Here is a 21,771-nt window from a genome sequence, read left to right as displayed (position 1 = left end):
CCTAAAACTGAAATACAAGACTATCTTTGTTGTCTTTTAATTCTACTCATAAGCTAGTCAAACGCTAGGTGAGAAAACGATCCAGGTTTCCAATTTATAATTAGTAAACTTATTTTAACTTCAAGACAACATATCTGTTTTGAGTCAGACTGATGAACTAGCACTAGTTTTTTTAATTTACCTTACTCTCCGCCTCGTATTTAAGTTTGGTGGGTAGTGTACGAACGTGTAATGTAACAGATGTTGTTCACTCCCAGGAAGTCAACTCTTTCCATCATGAGTAACAGAACTCAATTGAATGTGACACACAGAAATGTCTCAAAAATCTCTAGGTAAGTAACTCGCATATACCCTTATCCTCCCTCCCCAAAGCATTTCAGGTGGTTAGAAAGGAGCGACCCCGGTTGGTTGGTTTCTTCTTCCCTTCCTTTCTTAGGGGAAGGCTAGAGAGCAAAGAAACGACCAAAAAACAGGCCGGAAAAAGGAAAGCGAAAAGCATGAGGGCTGGACAATCAGCCCTTAAATAAATGAAAACTGTATCCAAATCAGATTAAGTTGAGAGACAGCGAACTGCTAAACACCTCCCCATAACTCTAACGTACCTGAAACCGCCAAGTAGAGAAACCCGGCCGTACATCACATTCGAGCTCCCTTCCCTCCCAAGTACTCACAGGTACAAGAGGCATAAAAAGAACTTCCCCACCCTCGCCAAGAGTGGCGCGGAAAAAAACTCACACTGGCCTGGGCCACGCTGGCGAAGCCGCCTGACCCTCCCCGCGCGGCCAGGAACCCTCAAATGACTGCCCCGCTCCTCAGGCCGGGGAAGGGGTAGCCGGGAGAGCGAGGTTCGACTGGGAGGACCCGCCCGCCGTCGAGGCCCTACGTGCCCACCCGGCCCGGGGGCTTGGGCCCGCGCCGCACACTCTGGGCCCAGGCCTGGTACCCCGCGAGGCTCGTCACGAGCCCAGACCCCAGTCCGACCCCGCGCCCGGCGAGACCCGCACACCCCACTAAGCCAGGGCGGCCGCCGCCGTACGGACCCAAACCCTATCTACCTGTCTTCGCTCTTGTTTTTCTGTTTCTTCCCCATTGCTTGTCAATGGCGCTCGTGGCCCCAGCCCCTCTATTCGGTCTCTCACAGACCCACTGTCTCCCGGCTGACTTTGGTCTCCGCTCAGCTCCTTTTCCCCCGTGCTGCCGCCGCTCGCACCCGGCTCTCCACAGACCCGCGCACTGGAACAGCGTACATATGGTATGAGTTCTCAGTGCGCAAGCGCATCGTCCCGCCGCCTCGGCGTGAGGACGCAGGGCGCGGCTCATCGAGAGCTGCGCTTCGGGTAGAGCGTCTCCGGTTGACCAGCCGGCCAGGCAGGAGCCCGAGCGCCCCCTGCCCTCAAGCGTCCGCCACGAGCCGACGCCCCCGGGTTTTCCACGTTCTAGAACCCGGAGATGGACGATGAAGCTGTCAATTTCCCCACCGCACCCCTCTCCCAACCGGAAACGCACCCTTCGGTTCAGGAGTGGGCTTTGGGCTTCCCTTTATATCTTTGTATTCTCAGCCGCACGAAGTTCAGTAAAGAACCACAACGAACCAATAATGAGTCCTCTGGGATGTGCGAGAGAGATAAATCCAGGACAAAATAGGGACCTCTCAGTAACATCCGTGCATTATGCATTATGTACAGTCACTGGATAAAACATACAACAGAACACAGCCGATCAATTCCCTAACATAGGTCTTCGTCTTCACCCTCAAAGCGAGGGCGAGTTCTAAAAATTCCTGTATTTAGAAAAGTCAAGAGGGAACCTACAGGGGTGGTGGAAAATGTTCTATATCTGGATCTGGCCGGTGATATTTTGGGTTTTAACTATGCAAAAGTTAATTGTGCTGTATATGTTTATGCCTCGACTTTAGGAAAAATGTTAACAAAAGAAAACAAAGAAAACAACAACAACAAAAAAAATGTTCATTCAACACTAACAGAATGGAAACGCAGTTCAAGCGTCACGGCTGAGCGAGAGCACAGCTCTCTCATTTCCAGTCTGGCGCACTGGACCTTGAATACTGAAGCACGCTCCTGAGAAAGTCCGGCCACGCCAGCCTGCGCACTAAGAAACTGCAACTCCCACCATGCTTTGCGGCCTTCCAGTTCGGCCGTGTACCCGGAGGAAAGCGAGGGTTGGACACCTTGGGTTCCGGGCTGCCGGGCGGAAGGCGCACGCGCAGAACTGTTCGCCACCCGACCGCCCGCCCCTTCCTCTGGCCTCCAAGGTGATATCGCGCGAGGTTCGCAGCCAATAAAGAGGCGGATGTGACGGCCTGTTTGCGGCCGCCGGCGGCTACTGCAAGGCGAAAGCTGGGGTGGACGTGTCTTTTGAAACTGCTGCTCTTTCACTTCTTAGGCATCACCGAGAGCTCAGGTGAGGCAGAGGGTAGTGAGAAAAATCCGACCACCACGTCCGGGTGCTGGTGAACATTCTGCTGCTCCACATCCGGAGCGGAGGAGCGGCGCGGCCCCAGCACCGGTGTTGGTGTCCTGGCAGAGGCTTTTGCGCATGCGCACTAGGAGGCATCGAAGTTGGGGCCACCGGGACTGTGACGACTTCTGTTTCCCCGGGCGCAGGGAGTGGCCGGCATGCCATTGGGGAGGTACCTGGGGTTCAGTTAAGGACCAGGCCCCTTGATTGTTTTGGCAGATACCTGTAAGGGTGTCCAGGAAATGACTAGGGAATTTGAGGACGCGCTGTGTCCCGTCCCACCCTTCCAGCGGAGCTGTAAAAAGGAAGAATCAGAGGCTGTGGTTTGAAGAATGAAAAGCTAACGAGGGGTTGCATCGTCTCTTTACCCCGTTCTCAATGCTCTGACCACCAACACCTACACCCAGAATAGCTCTTCTTAATCGCATCTTTTTACAGTTATCCCATAATTAAATTCTGGGCTCATTCTATAAAGTTCCAGGGTAAGCATTCTCTGTGCTTATCCCTGGAGCACAGCTTCCAACGTGCAATTCAGTATCTTATTTTCTTCTTCCAACCCCCTCACTGAGGGTCACAGTCCTACTGACATTTTTCTTGGGCGGTAGGGAGCGTGAAAATCTTTGCTGTGTTTGAAATACAGCACCTTTCCAATTCTATAGCACTCACGAGGAGCTTACAATTTTTTTTTAGACTCAAATACTTTTGAAACTTAACAGTGTAGTAATTTGAACAGAAGTTAGGCACGTGTTCATCCGACGTTAAATACATGTTTATTGAGTACCTGCTGTGTTCTATGGAGATACAAAGATGAAATCAAGTATGCTTTTCAAATGCTTTTCCTGTAAAGAAAAAGGAATCAGAATTGAAGTTTGCAAGAATATTTCTCTTCAGCTCAACGTTTATAGAGGGCCTGTGTGGGTCAGGATCTGTGTCAGAAGCTGAGTGAATGAATTCACAGTTTGTTGTGAAATTTGGGGTGCTTCAGTATTATTTGCAAATGTATCATAGTTTATTGATATGCAACAGCCTCCTGCTTTGATAGGCAAATTATAAATCATTTCTGCAGTAATAACCCTGAAATACACATAAACTTGCCCTCTAATTGTTGGTATAAAATTTCTCGTACAAAATACTCCATTTCTTTTAAAAGAAGTAAAATTTTGGCCGGGCGCGGTGGCTCACGCCTGTTATCTCAGCACTTTGGGAGGCCGAGGCGGGCAGATCACGAGGTCAGGAGATCGTAGCCATCCTGGCTAACACGGTGAAACCCCGTCTCTACTAAAAACAAAAAGAAATTAGCCGGGCGTGGTGGCGGGCGCCTGTAGTCCCGGCTAAGCTGAGGCAGGAGAATGGCTTGAACCCAGGAGGCGGAGCTAGCAGTGAGCGGAGATCACGCCACTGCACTCCAGCCTGGGCGACAGAGCGAGACTCCGTCTCAAAAAAAAAAAGTAAAATTTTGTACTAATTGCTAGTACAAAATACTCCATTTCTTTTAAAATATGTAGTCATGTGCCACATAAGGACATTTCAGTTTTATGAGATTATAATACTGTATTTATTGTACCTTTTCTATGTTTAGATACACAAATGCCATTATGTTACAGTTGTCTGCAGTATGCAGTACAATAACATGCTGTACAGATTTGTAGCCTAGGAGTAATAGGCTGTATGTTATAGCCTAGGTGTGTAGCAGGCTGTACCATCTGGGTTTGTGTAAATAGTCTATAATGTTTGAAACAATATCAAAATCACCTAATGATGCATTTTTCAGAATGTATTCCCATTGTTTTGTGGGTTTTTGGGTTTTGGTTTTTGGTTTTTGAGACAGGGTCTGGCTCTGTCGCCCAGGGTGGAGTGCAAGTGGTGCGTTCTCAGCCCACTGCAACCTCCGCCTCCTGGGCTCAAGCTATCCTCCTCCCACCTCAGCCTCCCTAGTAGCCGGGACTACAGGCGCACACCACCGGTCCTGGCCAATTTTTCTATTTTTAGTAGAGACAGGGTTCCATCATATTTCCCAGGCTGGTCTCAAACTCCTGAACTCAAGTTATCTGCCCACCTTGGCCTCCCAAAGTGCTGGGATTACGGGCGTGAGCCATAGCGCCCAGCCTAGAATGTATTCCCATTGTTAAGTGATGCATGACTGTAATTGAAATAGGTCTTCCTTTCTAATCTGAATTAGTACTATTTTGAAACTCTGATTTTGCGCAGAGGAGTGATGATGGAAAAAAACCCAAAATTTAGAAAAGTATTTGGAGTGTTTTACATCACAGTTAACACTGTCAGTAAATGAAAACCAGTATTAATTTTTGTGACCTCATAGACTGTTTTGTTAGGTAATGGGAGAACAGGAATGGACATTAATGCTTAGGGAACACCAGGCACTCTTCTTTACATAAATGGTAATGAGACGTCTTAGGAGTTAAATGAAACTCATTTGGGCAGCAGCCATGAAAAAAATCTGTGTTTTGCTCAACTGTACTCTGTGTTTAAGTAAAGTTTAGTATATACATTTATGCATAAAACCTCAGTAGGTATACTTTCCTATTGTTCGCAGTTGTTTCTGATTTCTCCTTCCCATTGGTAAAGAACACTGATCGTCAGTATATATCACTAGGTATAACTTCACAACTCATTTCTCTGTGGTTTGGTGATGGTCTTAAAGACTTATCTTGGCTTTAGTATAGTAAAACATATACTAAATAAGAAGCACCCTAAATTTGCTATAAGCAGTTTTTGAGTGGTGTGACTAGAACCTATTGAGAATTAAATTTAAAAACACATAAAAATTGTTAAGCCCAACATCAAGTGCTTGGATGTCGTTAGAATACTCCAGAGAGTACACATTATACACTTGCCAGAATTTTTGAAAATGGTAGAGAAAAGCTTGCTTATTGTTTGCATTTTTTAAAATGTATTTTGTAAATCTTCTCCCCAGCACCCAGGCTGAACTCTGTACCATTTGGAAGAATGGAAGCTGATGCATCTGTTGACATGTTTTCCAAAGTCCTGGAGCATCAGCTGCTTCAGACTACCAAACTGGTGGAAGAACATTTGGATTCTGAAATTCAAAAACTGGATCAGATGGATGAGGATGAATTGGAACGCCTTAAAGAAAAGAGACTCCAGGCATTAAGGAAAGCTCAACAGCAGAAACAAGTAACCTCTCTGCCCTGCTTTCTGAAATTGCTATAACAGTATGCGCCTAACAACTTATATATACATGTGCTGTAGTAGTTACATTTCGTTCTTTGTGTTTAGGGTTTTTGGAATTCAGAATACCTATTACTGTTAAAAATTTGCCCAGAAAAAAATATGTTTTAAAGACACATTCAAAATTAGCCCAATCTCTATATTAATCCACAGTCGAGTAAAAGAAAGATCTGCCCAAGATCGTTTTTCTGAGCTTGGATTTGTTTGGTTGAATGGAGGGCTAGGGAGTCATTCGTTTCCATTTTGGGTAATATTAAAGCCGATTTAGCTATTTTCAAAGCAAACGAGATAAGACAGATGAGATAAGAGCAATTAAGTCAATTTATGTTGAAAAATTTATTTCAGGCATTTCCAATGAAATAATTATGTGGCTTATTCAAAAGAATGCATGCTTTGTAACAAAGGTGGCCACAGCTCTATCGTTGTTGCCTCTTAGAATGTTTGTGTAGAATAAATGCAGAGTTGTAAACTCTGATTGAAACCAATGGATTAAATTCTGTAAATTGAAATTTTTTTTTCTTCTTTTTGAGATGGAGTCTCGCTGTGACACCCTGGCTGGAGTACAGTGGTATCATCTTGACTCACTGCAACCTCTGCTTCCCGGGTTCAAGCAATTCTTCTGCCTCAGCCACCCGAGTAGCTGGGACTACAGGCACACACCACCACGCCTGGCTAAGTTTTGTATTTTTAGTAGAGATGGGGTTTTGCCATGTTGGCTAGGCTGCCCTTGAACTTCTGACCTCAAGTGATCCGCCCACCTTAGCCTGCCAAAGTGATGGGATTACAAGCGTGAGCCACCACACCTGGCCAAATTGAATTTTGATTAAAACATTTTTTCCATTGGGTTACATGGAAATACATTATCACCAACTCTCGTTCCTTTTCAGTTGACTGTGACTTAAACATGAGGCTTAACTTTTCTGAAGAAATAGGGAGTTTTGACCAGGCATGGTGGTTCACGTCTGTAATCCCAACACTTTGGGAGTCCAAGGTGGGCAGACAACCTGAGGTCGGGAGTTCAAGACCAGCCTGGCCAACATGGTGAAACCCTGTCTCTACAAAAAATACATAAATTAGCCAGGTGTGGTGGCGCACACCTGTAGTCCCAGCTACTCAGGAGGCTGAGGCAGGAGAATCTCTTGAACTCAGGAGGTGGAGGTTGCAGTGAGTCGAGAGTGCTACTGCACTCCAGCCTGGATGACAGAGCGAGACCCAGTTCCCCCACAAAAAAAGAGAAGGAGTTTTGTTTGTATTGCTGTAGCATCACTTTGATGTGTTTACACCCTCATGTTTAGAAGAGTTACTACAAAAGGAAATAATCTTTTATGAGTGAGTCCAAGTTTTTATATTTTGAGTTTTCTAAAATAGAGTACGTTATATGGTTTTTACCTGTACCCTATTTTAGAAAATAGACTTCTTTTCTTTTTCTTTCTTTTTTTTTTTTTTTGAGAGGGAGTCTTACTCTGTTGCCCATCCTGCCTTGACCTCTCAAGTAGCTGAGATTACAGGTGCCTGCCACCATGCCTAGCTAATTTTTGTATTTTAGTAGAGACGGGGTTTCATCATGTTGGTCAGGCTGGTCTCGAACTCTGAACTCAAATGATCCGCCTGCCTCGGCCTCCCAAAGTGCTGGGATTACAGGTGTGAGCCACCCCACGCCAAGCCCAATTGGCTCCTTTTCATAGTATAGGGCTGATAATTAGTATGCAAAGGACGGATTATTGGAATTTAAGGTAATATATGTTTAGGTTCTGCCACAAACTCATATTTCATAGTCACATTTAAGTACTAATTGCTAATATGCAACTAAAAATAATTATTTGTAACTAGGATATTTTTGTAGAGAGACTGAATTCACCTGATTTGCAGTGATGAACATACATTAAGTAATGTCTTAAAGGAACTTTTTGGCAGTTCAAAACTGGTCTGAATATTTATAATTAAAACCAACTAAGGCAGACTGGCTATAAGCCTTTTTTATTATTAATATATAAATCAATTTAAAATGAATTTGTCATCGAGTAATTCAGAGGGTCTTATTTTGGAACTTTCACTGCATTTTCGTAGGTCTTTTATTAAAATATTTTCTGGAAATAGGCAAGCAAGCTAGTGATTTGTGTAGATATGCTTTTTATAAGAGATTATGCAGTAATTAGATTATACAGTAATTTTGATTTTCTGATCTACGAGGGTATTGGGGAGATCATTGTATGCATTGACTTACACTCGGCACTTACTAGGCCTAGGTCAATTTATATTCTTCTGTCAGCCAAGCACCCTCCTACTGTTAACTAGAGCTGGCACACGTAGGTAGGGAGCAGAATAGAGGGATAAGGTAAGAAATAGGAGTTAAGCAGAGGCTTGGGTGACAGCCACTGAGAGCCAGGTGCTGCCCGGCTGCCATGCCTCAGGTAGGCCCATCCTGCTTGATTCTGTTCTGCAGATACCTTAGGAGCACACGCTGTCCAAAAGGGGCTATGCTAAGAGCACAGGGGTGTAGCAAATGTGTCAGCAGAGGCCCTGAGCATTGGTAGAGGTTTGGAATGGGCACATCCTCCCTCAAAGGAGCCAGGACAGGTTTGGGTCTTCAGCCTCTTGGTTAAATACCTGAGAATAAATAATGAAAAGAAATAGCAGCTTTTTTTTTTTTTTTTTTGAGATAGAGTCTTGCTCTGTTGCTCCGGCTGGAGTGCAGTGGCACATTCTCAGCTCACTGCAACCTCCAACTCCCAGAATCAAGCGATTCTTCTGCCTCAGCCTCCCAAGTAGCTGGGATTACGGACGCCTGCCACCATGCCCGGCTAATTTTTGTATTTTTAGTAGAGTTGGGATTTCGCCATGTTGGCCAGGCTGATCTTGAACTCCTGACCTCAGGTGATCCGCCCACCTCAGCCTCTCAAAGTGCTAGTATTACAGGCGTGAGCCACTGCGCCCGGCCTAGAAATAGCAGCTTTTTAAAATACAAATACTTTTTTTTTTGAGACAGAGTCTTGCTCTGTCACCCAGGCTGGAGTGCAGTGGTGTGATCTTGGCTCACTGCAACCTCCGCCTTCGGAGTTCAAGCAATTATTGTGCTGCAGCCCCCGAGGAGCCAGGATTACAGGTGTGTGCCAACACACCTGGCTAATTTTCATATTTTTTGTAGAGACAGGGTTTCGCCATGTTACCCAGGCTGTTCTCAAACTCCTGTCCTCAAGTGATCCACCTGCCTCAGCCTCCCAAAGTGCTGAGATTACAGGTGTGAGCCACTGCGCCCAGCCTAACAAATACTTTTTAAGGGCACATATCATTGGTAAGTTGTGAAAGCAGTCATGAAACGTCATATGTCATTGGGGAATTGTATTTGAGAGTTAAACTGTGTATAGAAATTTCACATAAGAAAATATCAGGGTCTCCTGCGAGTGTCAGCTCAATGTAAGTGGATGTGATTCTGACACCGCAGTCATTAATGTAGTCTGGGCCATGTTCACTGACGTCCAGAGGAGGAAGGGAGAAGGCCCTCCTGGCTCTTTGGTTGGACCCCTTCTGGAGGCTGGATTCAGACCTCTGTCACATTTTAAGAAGACATTGGTGAATTAGAGTGTGTTTAGTTGATATCCTGGAAGAGTAGGAACTCTAGAAATCTTTTCATATGAGAACAGTTAAAAGGAACTGGAAGTGTTCAATGTGGAGAAGGGAAAACTTAGGCAATATGTGATGTTTGAAGGGCCCACGTGGGAAAGAGATTAAAACTTTAATCTTTGTCCAAGCTGGAATCCACAGACCAGAATTACGGATATATTGCAGTTCAGTGTGAGATGACCTTTCTAACAATTAGTGCAGGTATAGAGGCTTTTTAAACATTTATAAGGTGGTTATCAAAAGCAGACAGGGCTCTTGAGCTTCAGAGCTGCAGTATCCTCCTTCTCTCCCCAAGACGAATTGGGTTTATCTCATAAGCATTATTTTTATTTTTATTTATTTTTGAGACAGAGTCTCACTCTGTTGGCCAGGCAGTAGCGTGATCCCAGCTCACTGCAACCTCTGCCTCCCGGGTTCAAGCAATTCTCCTGCCTCAGCCTCCCAAGTAGCTGGGATTACAGGTGGCTACCACCACGGCTAGGTAATTTCTTGTATTTTTTTTTTTTTTTTTTTAAGTAGAGACGGGGTTTCACCATGTTGGCCAGGCTAGTCTGGAACTCCTGACCTCAGGTGATCCAGCCGCCTCAGCCTCCCAAAGTGCTGGGATTACAGGCATGAGCTACTGCACCCAGCCTCATGAGCATTATTTTTAAAAGACTTGTAGTAACTTGGATCAAATGCTTCTGGTTTTAGTAGTTTAAGAGTACATGGATAGAGTTAAGTGGATATTTACATTCTGAGTCTCTCAAGTCTAAATTTTTATTTGGAAAGTTCTGAGAAAATAGATGTTTTAAGCTACAAAGACAGGTAATTGTCTTGAACCCAGGCCACGCTGTGGAGACATTAACTGTCCATAGACTAGTTTTGCATTGACAGTAGAAACAGGAAAGTAAATTGCTAAAAGAAATTCATTTTTCCTTCACTTCAGCCAGGCACAGTGGCTCATGTCTGTAACTCCAGCACTTTTGGAGGACAAGGTGGGAGGATTGCTTGAACCTAGGAGTTTGACACCAGCCTGGGCAATATAGTAAAACCCCGTCTCTACCAAAAAAAAAAAAAAAAAAAAAAAATGCCAGGCGTGGTGTGGCATGTGCCAGTGGTCCCAACTCCTTGGGAGACGATGTAGGAGGATCTCTTGAGCCCAGGAGGTTGAGGCTGCAGTGAGCTATGATCATGCCACCACACTCCATCCTGGGCAACTTTAGCAAGACCCATTCTCAAAAAAAACACACTTTTGGGCCGGGCACGGTGGCTCACACCTATAATCCCAGCACTTTGGGAAGCCGAGGCAGGCGGATCACAAGGTCAAGAGATCGAGACCATCCTGGCCAACATGGTGAAAACCCATCTCTACTAAAAATACAAAAAGTAGCTGGACATACTGGTGCCCGCCTGTAGTCCCAGCTACTTGGGAGGCTGAAGCAGGAGAATTGCTTGAACCCGGGAGTTGGAGGTTGCAGTGAGCCAAGATCGCGCTACTGCCCTCCGGCCTGGTGACAGAGCAAGACTCCGTCTCAAAAAAAAAACAAAACAAAACAAAAAACACTTTTTTTTTTTTTTAATTGACTTCATTACAAAATACGATGGTGATTTGGACACTTAAAATGTCAAGTGGTTCTGAAAGAGATATCTCACATGTGTAATGTTTTTCCTCTCTCCAAATTAGGAATGGCTTTCTAAAGGACATGGGGAATACAGAGAAATCCCTAGCGAAAGAGAATTTTTTCAAGAAGTCAAGGAGAGTGAAAATGTGGTTTGCCATTTCTACAGAGACTCCACATTCAGGTAACTTTGTTTCCATCTGTGACTTTTTCTAAAAAAACACAGTGAATTGTTTGGCTGGAGATATACTGGCTTACTAGAGAAATTAAGAAAACTAAAAGAAAAAACTTCCTAAGTTGTTTCATTGTATTCTATCATATGTTATTTAGTATTAAGTTAAGCAGGCAGGGGCCCAGTGACTCAAGCCTGCAATCTCAGCACTTTGGGAGGCCAAGGGCGGGGTGGATCACTTGAGGTCAGGAGTTCAAGACCAGCCTGGCCAACATGGCGAAACCCTGCCTCTACTGAAACTACAAAATTAGCCGGGTGTGGTGGCAGGCACCTGTAGTCCCAGCTACTGGGGAGGCTGAGGTGGGAGAATTGCTTGAACCCGGAAGACGGAGGTTGCAGTGAGTGGAGATCGCGACACTGCACTTCAGCTTGAGCGATAGAGTGAGACTCCATCTCAAAAAAAAAAGAAAAAAAAGTTGTTATTTTAAACAGTAACTTAAAGAACAGTTACATGCAAAAGTATAAATGAATATTACTGAAAGTCAATATTCCCATATAAATGGCTTATATTTTTGAATTGTATTTTCACTAGCTAACTAAAAACATCTTAGAAATGTACACTTAAACTTTTTATCACCACGACAGTAATTATTTCCCTCTAGTATTGTGATATAGCCACGATATTGGGAACAGGCAACAGCTGTTGAGAGTCAGTGTTCCTTCAGTTCCTCCTTGAAGGAACTAGCATCTGTGATGAGGAGATGGTGGCTTGGCTAAACCTTTCACCAGAGCAGAGTTGGGATTGCCAATCTTGGCTAGAAGGAGAAGTGATTTTTCTTAGACCACCCTAGGTCTCCAAATTTCTCTAAGGAGGCAGATCTCTTATAAAATGTTAATACCTCCTCAGAAGAGGTCATATCTTAAACCAAAGGATCCAAGCCTTTGTGGTTTTTTGTGCACAGATTTGATTAGTTGCCAACACTTAAAAATTGAGAGATAACTCCTTTTGAAAATATCCACATTTAGAATTTTTCTTTAAAAAATCAGAAAACTTGCTAATAGCATAGCTGGAACTGTAATGGCAGTCATCTGCTGACTGGCACCTGCCTACCCGGGACAGACAAGCACTATGCTCTAGAGATTCTGGCACTCACTGTGGTTTCAGCTCTGCTGTCTTTCTCATTTCTGTGGCCTTCTTGCCCCTTTGTCTTGATCTCACAACCCAACAGCTTCATTATTAGTTAACATCTTTCAAGAATTGATTGCCTGGCGTTCACTGACTAAGAGAATAAAAATGAAACAAAATATTGAGGTGGTGGAATCCCTTGTGAGGAACAGTGAGAGAAGGGATTAGGCAGGTAGAAAGGTATCAGAGAAACCTCTGCCCTTGTGGTACATAGCCATCTCCCATTGGCACACAGTCCTCAAGTTGCCAACCTCTGACAAATATGATGAGGTGATATATAAATATACTAGTATGTAAAATATTATTTGTCCACTTGTTTTTTTTTTTTTGTTTTTGAGACAGACTTTTACACTGTCACCCAGGCTAGAGTGCAATGGCAGGATCTTGGCTCACTCCAACCTCCACCTCCCGGGTTCAAGTGATTCTCCTGCCTCAGCCTCCCGAGTAGCCAGGGCTACAGGCACCCAGCACTACACCCGGCTAATTTTTGTATTTTTAGTAGAGATGGGGTTTCTCCAGATTGGCCAGGCTGGTCTCAAACTCCTGACCTCAGGTGATCCACCCACCTTGGCCTCCCAAAGTGTTGGGATTACAAGTATGAGCCACGGCACCCGGCCTCACTTGTTTTTTTTATGTCTTTCCCAATTGTTGGTTTTGTGAGGCAGCGCATTTGCCTGTATTGTGACCTACTGTTCTCTGGGATCATAGCCCTAAAGCAACTGCCTGACACATAGTAGATGGTCAATAAATACATTTGATGGTATATAAACAGTGCATCACCAGGAGTACTCACCTTCAAACAGAACTGAAAAATCAAAATCATCCAGTTAACTTCATATATTAGCAAAGTTCCTAGCACATAGTAGGCAGGATGCTTTCATGTATATTATCCCTAGAACATTCACAATAATCTTCAGAGGCACTTATTATTATTCCTGTATTTCATGTATAGAAGCCAAGATTTGGAGAAATTAAGTGACTCACCTAGTATCACTCAGATACTAAATGATAAAAAAAAAAAGAGAGATTTGAACCCATGTTTTAAGCCCATTGCTATTTTTTTAATTTTTAATTTTTGTGGGTAGTAGTAGGTAAATATGGGGTACATGAGATATTTTAACACAGACATGCAATGTTTAATAATCACATCAGGGTAAATGGAGTATCCATCACCTCAAGCTTTTATCCTTTGTGTTATAAACAATCTAATTATGCTCTTTTAGTTATTTTTAAACGTACATAAAGGCCTATAGCTATTTATACCGTGACTGTTGTTTTGGATTTTTAAAAACTGATTGACGGGTTGGGCGCCATGGCTCATGCCTGTAATCCCAGTACTTTGGGAGGCCGAGGCAGGTGGATCATGAGGTCAGGAGATCGAGGCCATCCTGGCCAACATGGTGAAAACCCATCTCTACTAAAATACAAAAAATTAGCCGGGCATGGTGGCATGTGCCTGTAGTCCCAGTTGCACAGGAGGCTGAGGCAGGGGAATTGCTTGAACCTGGGAGGTGGAGGTTGCATTGAGCCGAGATCGTGCCACTGCACTCCAGCCTGGCAACAGAGCAAGACTCTGTCTTGCTCTTTAAATACAAATTAAAATTAGCCAGGCATGGTGCGGGTGCCTGTAATCCTAGCTTCTCAGGAGGCTGAGACAGGAGAATTGCTTGAACCCAGGAGGTGGAGGTTATAGTGAGCAGAGGTCGTGTCACTGCACTCTAGCCTGGGCGACAGAGCGAGACTCCATCTCAAAAAAAAAAAAAAATACGTTCCTTACTGCAGTTAAAGTATGGAGTTGATTTATTTACAAATTTTCAGGAACATATTTCTCATATGAAGGTTGATTTATCATTTGTTTTGAGCTTTATTTAAAAACCATTTATTAATTTGTTCTCTCTTACCATTTTTCACTGAAATCTTGTTACTGAACTACATGAGTGACATATGAAAAGATATATCCAGGGAAAAAGTGATGAGGCACCAAGGTTACACATAACTTATGTTAGACCCAAACTTAGTTCAGGAAAAACTACATCAAATACACATAAAGCTTACTGGTAAAAATAACCATGAAGTATTTTGTGTGTTAGTCATCTAAAGAGGTAGTTCTCAAGCTTTATTTGAGCATAAGAACAGCTGTATGTTTCCCAACTCCACTGCCAGAGAATTTTGATTCATCTGGATATTTTAAAAGTTGACGGCAGGCTGGGTGTGGTAGCTCACACCTCTAATCCCAGCACTTTGGGAGGCTGAGGCGGGTGGATTGCTTGAGGTCAGCAATTCAAGACCAGCCTAGTCAACATGGTGAAACCCCATCACTACTAAAAATACAAAAATTAGCCGGGCATGGTGGCAGGTGCCTGTAATCCCAGCTACTTGGGAGCCTGAAGCAGGAGAATCGATTGAACCCAGGAGGCAGAGGTTACAGTGAGCTGAGATCGCGCCACTGCACTCCAGCCTGGGTGACAAGAGTGAGAGTCCAACTCAAAATAAATAAGTAAAAGTTGATCATAATGAACACCTGGGGTTAAGAATGACCGGTCTAAAAGATTGTTACAACAGTCTGTTTTAGAAACACTCGTGAATTGGCCAGTCGAAAATGAATTTTTTTTTTTTTTTTTTTTTTGGAAATGAAATTTTTTTTAATCATTTTAATTTTGAAGAAATAAACTTTAGAATTTTAGAGTCATAGAATTTTAGTGGTAGGAGGAAATTGACAGTTTAATCTAGTGGTTCTTAAAAAGTTTTATGGGTCTTAGATCCCTTTGAGAATCTAATAAAAGCTATGTTCTCTTTCCCAGAAAAATAAAATTTATGATATACTTTTGAAGAGTCCATAGATGCCCTGAAGCAAATTCACTGCCCTGTAGAGCAGTATTTTGCTTTGTTTTCAAACAGCTTTATTAGAATGTAATTTAATGCCATAAAATTCATCCATTTTAAATGCCCAATTTAATAAATTCTAGTCTATTTACAGAGGTGTCCAACTACCACCACAATCTAATTTTATAACATTTCCATCACCTTAAAAAAAATTTTAAGTCAATTTACAGATTTTTTGAGACAGAGTCTCACTCTGTCGCCTAGCCTGGAGTGCAGTGGTATAATCTTAGCTCACTGTAACTCCCACCTCCCAGGTTCAAGTGATTCTCGTGCCTCAGCCTTCTGTGTAGCTGGGGTTTCAGGTGCCCATCATGACGCCCAGCTAATTTTTATTATTTTTAGTAGAGATGGGGTTTCACCATATTGACCAGGCTGGTCTTGAACTCTTGGCCTCAAGTGATCTGCCCACCTCAGCCTCCCAAAGTGTTGGGATTACAGGCGTGAGCCACTGCATCAGGCCAGAAAATACATTTTAATGTAAAGAAGATGTCACTTTTTTGTTTGTTTTTTGTTTGTTGAGATGGAGTCTCACTGTGTTGCCCAGAAAATAAATTTTAATGTAAAGAAGATGTCACTTTTTTTGTTTGTTTTTTGTTTGTTTGTTGAGGTGGAGTCTCACTATGTTGCCCAGGTTGGAGTACAATGGCACAATTTCGGCTCACTGCAGCCTCCACCTCCCAGGTTCAAGTGATTCTCCTGCCTCAGCCTCCCAAGTAGCTGGGCCTACAGGCATGCACCACCACACCCAGCTAATTTTTGTATTTTTAGTAGAGACAGGGTTTCACCGTGTTGGCTAGGCTGGTCTCAAACTACTGACTTCAAGTGATCCGCCTGCCTCAGCCTCCCAAAGTGCCAAGATTACAGGAGTGAGCCACCGCACCTGGCCAAGAAAATCTCACTTCTGTTTCCATCTTCATTGGAAGATGGCTTAATAAAAGTTACTACTGGTGGGCTGGGTGCAGTGGCTCACGCCTGTAATCCCAGCACTTTGGGAGGCTGAGGCAGGCGGATCACGAAGTCAGGAGATGAAGACCATCCTGGCTAACACGGTGAAACCCCGTCTCTACTAAAAATACAAAAAATTAGCCGGGCGTGGTGGCAGGTGCCTGTAGTCCCAGCTACTCGGGAGGCTGAGGCAGGAGAATGGCATGAACCAGGGAGGTGGAGCTTGCAGTGAGCCGAGCTCATGCCACTGCACTCCAGCCTGGGTGACAGAGCAATACTCTACCTCCAAAAAAATAAAAAATAAAAAAGTTACTACTGGTATTTTTTAATTCCCTAGAAGCATAATGGCCACATTTATTTAAATATTATTAGTAACCCTTAGCCTTAATGTGCTTCTTACTGACAGTGTTGCATATTTAGGAGTAAGAAGTTTTTCCTCAGTAATGATGTTCAGTTTTTCTTCATGACTTCCAAATATGGCACCATGTGTGCACTTCTGATTCTTGTAAGTCTCTTCCGAGTTCTGTCAAGTTTCAGTTTGTTCCTCTTCAAGTTTCCTGTGTAAGAGATAGGACAACTTCCTTTATGACTTAAAGCATATATTTAATATTTTAAAAGAGAATATCATTAATGCAAATCTGACTTTCTAGAATCTTATAGGCCGTTTTCCCATCTCGTAATCAGGCAGCTAACCTCTGATCTGGAAGTGAGGTCATCTGACACAAGTTTAAATTGGCTGCCATGTTATGAGAGTCAACAGAAAAACTACATAATTAGATTTCCCTTAATGATATTTATTTTGAAAAAAGCGATCTGTGGTTTTAGCTTATAATTTTCAATGTGTGGTTACTTACAGGTGTAAAATACTAGACAGACATCTGGCGATATTGTCCAAGAAACACCTCGAGACCAAATTTTTGAAGCTGAATGTGGAAAAAGCACCTTTCCTTTGTGAGAGACTGCGTATCAAAGTCATTCCCACATTAGCACTGCTAAAAGATGGGAAAACACAAGATTATGTTGTTGGGTTTACTGACCTAGGAAATACAGATGACTTCACCACAGAAACTTTAGAATGGAGGCTCGGTTCTTCTGACATTCTTAATTACAGGTAACTTTTAACAAAAGAAGAGATTGATTTTAATTCGTATATAGTTGATATTTTTCCAAAAGATTTTTGTATTGTAACATTTATTTTATGAAATTAAGGCATTTCGGCTGAGATGTAGAAAGTTTCTCAAAGGAAAAGCATGTGTTTTGAAGTTTGTAATATTAGCGTGATTTTACAGCAAAATCAGATTTACAGATAAAACTGATTTAATAGGTAAAACTGAGTCTCAACGTACTCCTGACTATAAAAGTTTTCAGCTTAACGTATACTATTGACAATAATTTTGTATTAATCTGGAAACTTAAAATGGCAATCCAGTGTTGACTGTTCCCTAATTTAAGCCAGATTACTCAAATGGATTCTGACTTAAGTGATTCTCTTTGATAAAATAAAAATTAAAAGCAGACTCTTGCAAAGAAAGTTATATTTTAAAATACTAGATTTTTAACATAGATATTTCTGTTTTACTTATAGAGGCTGATGAATACAAAAAGGTTTCTATGCCTAGCTTACATTGCTTGCTATGAAGAACAGTTTTAGTTTGAAAACAATCTAAAATCCAACTTCCATTTCCTTGTCCACTTCTTCAGACAAATAATTTATCTAATTCCACAAATCAGAGCATATCATCTTGTCTTTTTTGCCTTTTCTTGATTTGCAAAAGTAACAGGTAAAATTGTGCAATTACCATTCCAGAGTCATGCTGCCTTTCAGGAAGTAGAAGGTTCTCTCACGTTTTTCTCTCTCCCCCATTTCCCTCCCGTCTTTTCTCTGACTGTCCTAGACGTGCCGAAATCATTCCTATGTTGTAGAAATTGGTTTCATTTTCTTAATATTAACATAAAATATTAATATGTATTAAATAAAGTTATATATTTTGAAGTAATTTTAAGCCTTAAACAAATTGCAGCCAGGTGGGGCACTTGTGTAATCTCAGAAGATTACAAACTTTGAGAGGCTGAGGTGGGAGAATCAGTTGAGGCCAGGAGTTTGAGACCAATTTGGGCAACATAGTGAGATGAGACCTTGTCTCTACAAAAAACTAGTAGAAACAACCCCCTGCAAACTAGTACAAAGAATCCTCATTGACCCTTTGCCCATATTACCCAATTTTAAACATTTTATATTTGTTTTATCATTGTCTTTATAGATACTATGAAGTATTTTGGGAACCATTTGAGTGGAAGTTGTGAATACAGTGTCCCTTTACTCCTAAAGACTTCCATATGTATTTTCTAAGAACAAGAACATTTTCTTATGTAGCAACAGTACAATTACTAAAACAGGAATTATTGTGTAATTTACTGTTCTTATTTCAAGTTTTCTCATTGTCCCAATATTGTCCTTCATACCAAAAATGCAGCACATTTAGTTATTACGTCTTTAGTTACCATTGTTCTTTGGTTCTTAAGACTGATGTTTTTGAAGAGTACAAACTGTTTATTTTGGAGAACATCTCCCAGTTTGGGTTTGTCTTATATTTCCTCAAGATTAGATTCAGATTATCGATTTTTGACAGGCATATTATGGAAGTGATGCATCATATCAGGAGGTGTGTGATGGTTTCTCTCATTTCCGGTGACAACCGAGCACTGTGTTAACCAAATGTTAATCCATAATTAATGATAAAAAGGAAAATAGGTCTGGTGCAGTGGCTCATACCTATAATCCCAGCACTTTGGGATGCCAAAGCAGGAGGATCGCTTGAGCCTAAGAGTTCAAGACCAGCCTGGGCAATGTAGTGAGATGTCATCACTGCAAAAAATGTAAAAATTAACTGAGCATGGTGGCACATACCTGTAGTCCCAGCCACTCGGGAGGCTGAGGTGGGAGGATCGCTTGAGCCCAGGAACTGGAGGTTGCAGTGAGCTGTGATCACACCACTGCACATCAGCCTGGGCCACAGAGTGAGACCCTGTCTCAAAAAGAAAGGAAAATAAAATTGATTTAAAACATTTAGTAGTATAAAATAAGGTTTAAGGCTATTAACCATCAATATAAGCATTATACCTCTTCCCTGACACCAGCATTTTAAAGAAATTTTATTCTATGTTACAGGAAGAAAACAAAAATAGATTTTTGTGCAGTTTAGTATACTAGTACTAAATCATAAAGAATAAAATGCTGGTTTTTTTTTTTTAGTGGAAATTTAATGGAGCCACCATTTCAGAACCAAAAGAAATTTGGAACAAACTTCACAAAGCTGGAAAAGAAAACTATCCGAGGAAAGAAATATGATTCAGACTCTGATGATGATTAGAGCTCAATAATTCTTTGTAAATTGTCTTTTTTTTCCTGCTTCAGATTTAAATGTGTTTTTAAAATTCTATTAATGTCTATACATTGGTCATCTAAATACTCATATTCTCGAGTTTTATACAGTTGTATCACATCGAAAGGTGTCTTTACTACTTTCTGTGTGGCCATCATGTTTAAGTTGAGGAAAACTCAGTTCTTAAATTATCTGGGAAGGGTCTGGGTTCTCTATTTTTGAGATTGACTTTATCACAATATGATTCTTACATCTTTATACCATTTACAATTGTGTTTTAGATCTACAGAGTTAGAAATTCAAAAACTATTCCAGGACTAATTCTTAATCGGCATTATTTATACAAGAGGTCAAGTAACATTTACTAGTGCAATACTGCACTTGTAAATGAATTATAAACACTCTTCTGGAATATATTTAAATAACCATTAAGGAACTGCTTATTTATTCTGGACACTGCATGTTGATGTTGAATCAACTGATGCCAGCAGAAAGCTATTTTGATTTGTGAACATACTGCCTTATTTAAAGGGTCCTGATTGCTTGTATTTTAAGACATTGATTAAAAAGAAACCAGGAAACACTTTTGAAATAACAGCATAAGGAACTTCACTGTCTCTGCTCAATAAAACACCTGTAACTGGAAGTTTAAGTTTATGTGGAAATTGTCATAAATGCATACACCCAACAAAAACATTTTTTCAAGAAAGTCTTCTAATCTTAGAATAGGGAGTCTGTGGCATTGGAGCCATGACCCCATTCCCTCTCTCCAGTTCCCAATCCTGGACTACAGTTTCTCCTCTGGAAGAGTAGATTATTAGCATGCCTCATTCCCTGAAGCTCTGTGTTGCAGAAACCGTTTTGCAAGCAAGAGTAGCCAAGAGGTTTGGTGCTCCTTCCTCCACCTAGTCCCCACTTACAGCACAGAAACTCTAACCCAGGAATATCAGACTGAGAATACTGGGCTTCAGTTGCTTTTGCCCCAGCTTACTCATAGGATGAAGGCTCTGTACTCGTACGTAGAGTGAAGGTTCCATGCAAGGAGATGCATTTGGAGGAGACCAGGAGTTATGTCACCCGTTTCCCCCTTGTAGACTGTGGGTATAACTCCTAGAAAAGCAGGCCACTGTCCCCACTCCTAGCTCTGGAGCAGCAGAACAGAGGTTCTGTCCAGTGGAAATGGCAAGTCATAAAAACAGCTCTGGGCCGGGCACGGTGGCTCACGCCTATAATCCCAGCACTTTGGGAGGCCGAGGTGGGTGAATCACAAGGTCAAGAGATCGAGACCATTCTCGCTAACTTGGTGAAACCCCGTCTCTACTAAAAATATTTAATAAAGGGACTGACTAGAATAGGATGAGGGAAGATGTTGAAGTGTAAGGGTGCCACCAAATACGTTGGATCTGGGGAGGGGAGCAATTAAGAGCATATTGACAGCTCCCTGATGGCAACAAGCAAAAGGGAATGCCAACAAGCTCAACAGAAAGAGCCTGGCACGGTGGCTCACACCTGTAATCCCAGCACTTTGGGAGGCCAAGGTGGGCAGATCACTTGAGGTTAGGAGTTCAAGACCAGCCTGGCCAATATGCTGAAACCCTGTCTCTACTAAAAATTTAAAAATTAGCCAGGCATCATGGCATGTGCCTGTAATTCCAGCTATTCAGGAGGCTGAATCGCTTGAACGCAAGAGGCAGAGGTTGTAGTGAGCCAAGATCACACCACTCCACCCCAGCCTGGGTGACGGAGTGAGACCCTGTCTCAAAAAAATAGAGGCAGCTGTTATTAGTCCTAGGGTTAGAACAAGCCTCAAAGATACTCTACAGGGGCCTGAATTTAACTGGATTAAACTGCGGCGACTTGTGCCCCAGAGCATTGTCAGAAACAATAGAGTGGCCAGGTGTGGTGGCTCATGCCAGCACTTTGGGACGCGGAGGCGGGAGGACCACTTGAAGCCAGGAGTACAAGACCAGCCTCAGCAACATAGTGAGACCCTGTCTCTATAAAAGTCAGGAAACAACAGGTGCTGGAGAGGATGTGGAGAAATAGGAACACTTTTACACTGTTGGTGGGACTGTAAACTAGTTCAACCCTTGTGGAAGTCAGTGTGGCGATTCCTCAGGGATCTAGAACTAGAAATTCCATTTGACCCAGCCATCCCATTACTGGGTATATACCCAAAGGACTATAAATCATGCTGCTATAAAGACACATGCACACGTATGTTTATTGCCGCATTATTCACAATAGCAAAGACTTGGAACCAACCCAAATGTCCAACAATGATAGACTGGA

The 21,771-nt window shown here is 42.4% G+C and overlaps 2 protein-coding genes and 1 long non-coding RNA gene across 5 annotated transcripts in view; 1 reads left to right on the top strand and 2 right to left on the bottom strand.

The window, feature by feature from the left end:
• The window catches only part of EIF5B (eukaryotic translation initiation factor 5B), a 63,488-nt gene extending 60,946 nt beyond the window's left edge, over positions 1-2,542 (bottom strand). For both annotated transcript variants that reach the window (XM_054476677.2, XM_054476678.2), the window contains exon 1: positions 1,056-2,542. In XM_054476677.2, coding sequence (XP_054332652.1) covers positions 1,056-1,090 — 35 coding nt within the window. In that variant the 5' untranslated portion in view covers positions 1,091-2,542. The remainder of the gene's footprint in view (positions 1-1,055) is intronic.
• On the top strand, positions 2,271-20,125 carry LOC129030885 (thioredoxin domain-containing protein 9). The gene is made up of 5 exons (XM_054476742.2): positions 2,271-2,421; positions 5,414-5,634; positions 10,976-11,094; positions 16,953-17,207; positions 19,350-20,125. The coding sequence occupies exons 2-5, from the start codon at positions 5,446-5,448 to the stop codon at positions 19,465-19,467; spliced, it is 681 nt and encodes a 226-aa protein (XP_054332717.1). The 5' UTR covers positions 2,271-2,421; positions 5,414-5,445; the 3' UTR covers positions 19,468-20,125.
• The window catches only part of LOC129030888 (uncharacterized), a 31,911-nt gene continuing 23,447 nt past the window's right edge, over positions 13,308-21,771 (bottom strand). Inside the window, exons 4-6 of one of the 2 annotated variants that reach the window (XR_008500793.2) lie at positions 19,005-19,122; positions 17,134-17,211; positions 13,308-16,653 (exon numbers count right to left, since the gene is read on the bottom strand). This is a non-coding gene — a long non-coding RNA (uncharacterized LOC129030888). Of the gene's footprint in view, positions 16,654-16,950; positions 17,212-19,004; positions 19,123-21,771 lie in introns of both variants that reach the window. The other variant, XR_008500792.2, reaches the window with a different exon arrangement.

This window comes from Pongo pygmaeus, chromosome 12 (genome assembly GCF_028885625.2).
Source record: "Pongo pygmaeus isolate AG05252 chromosome 12, NHGRI_mPonPyg2-v2.0_pri, whole genome shotgun sequence".
Lineage (NCBI taxonomy): Eukaryota > Metazoa > Chordata > Mammalia > Primates > Hominidae > Pongo > Pongo pygmaeus.
Note: the sequence above shows the minus strand (reverse complement) of the source record. Positions and strands in the feature narration are given on the sequence as shown.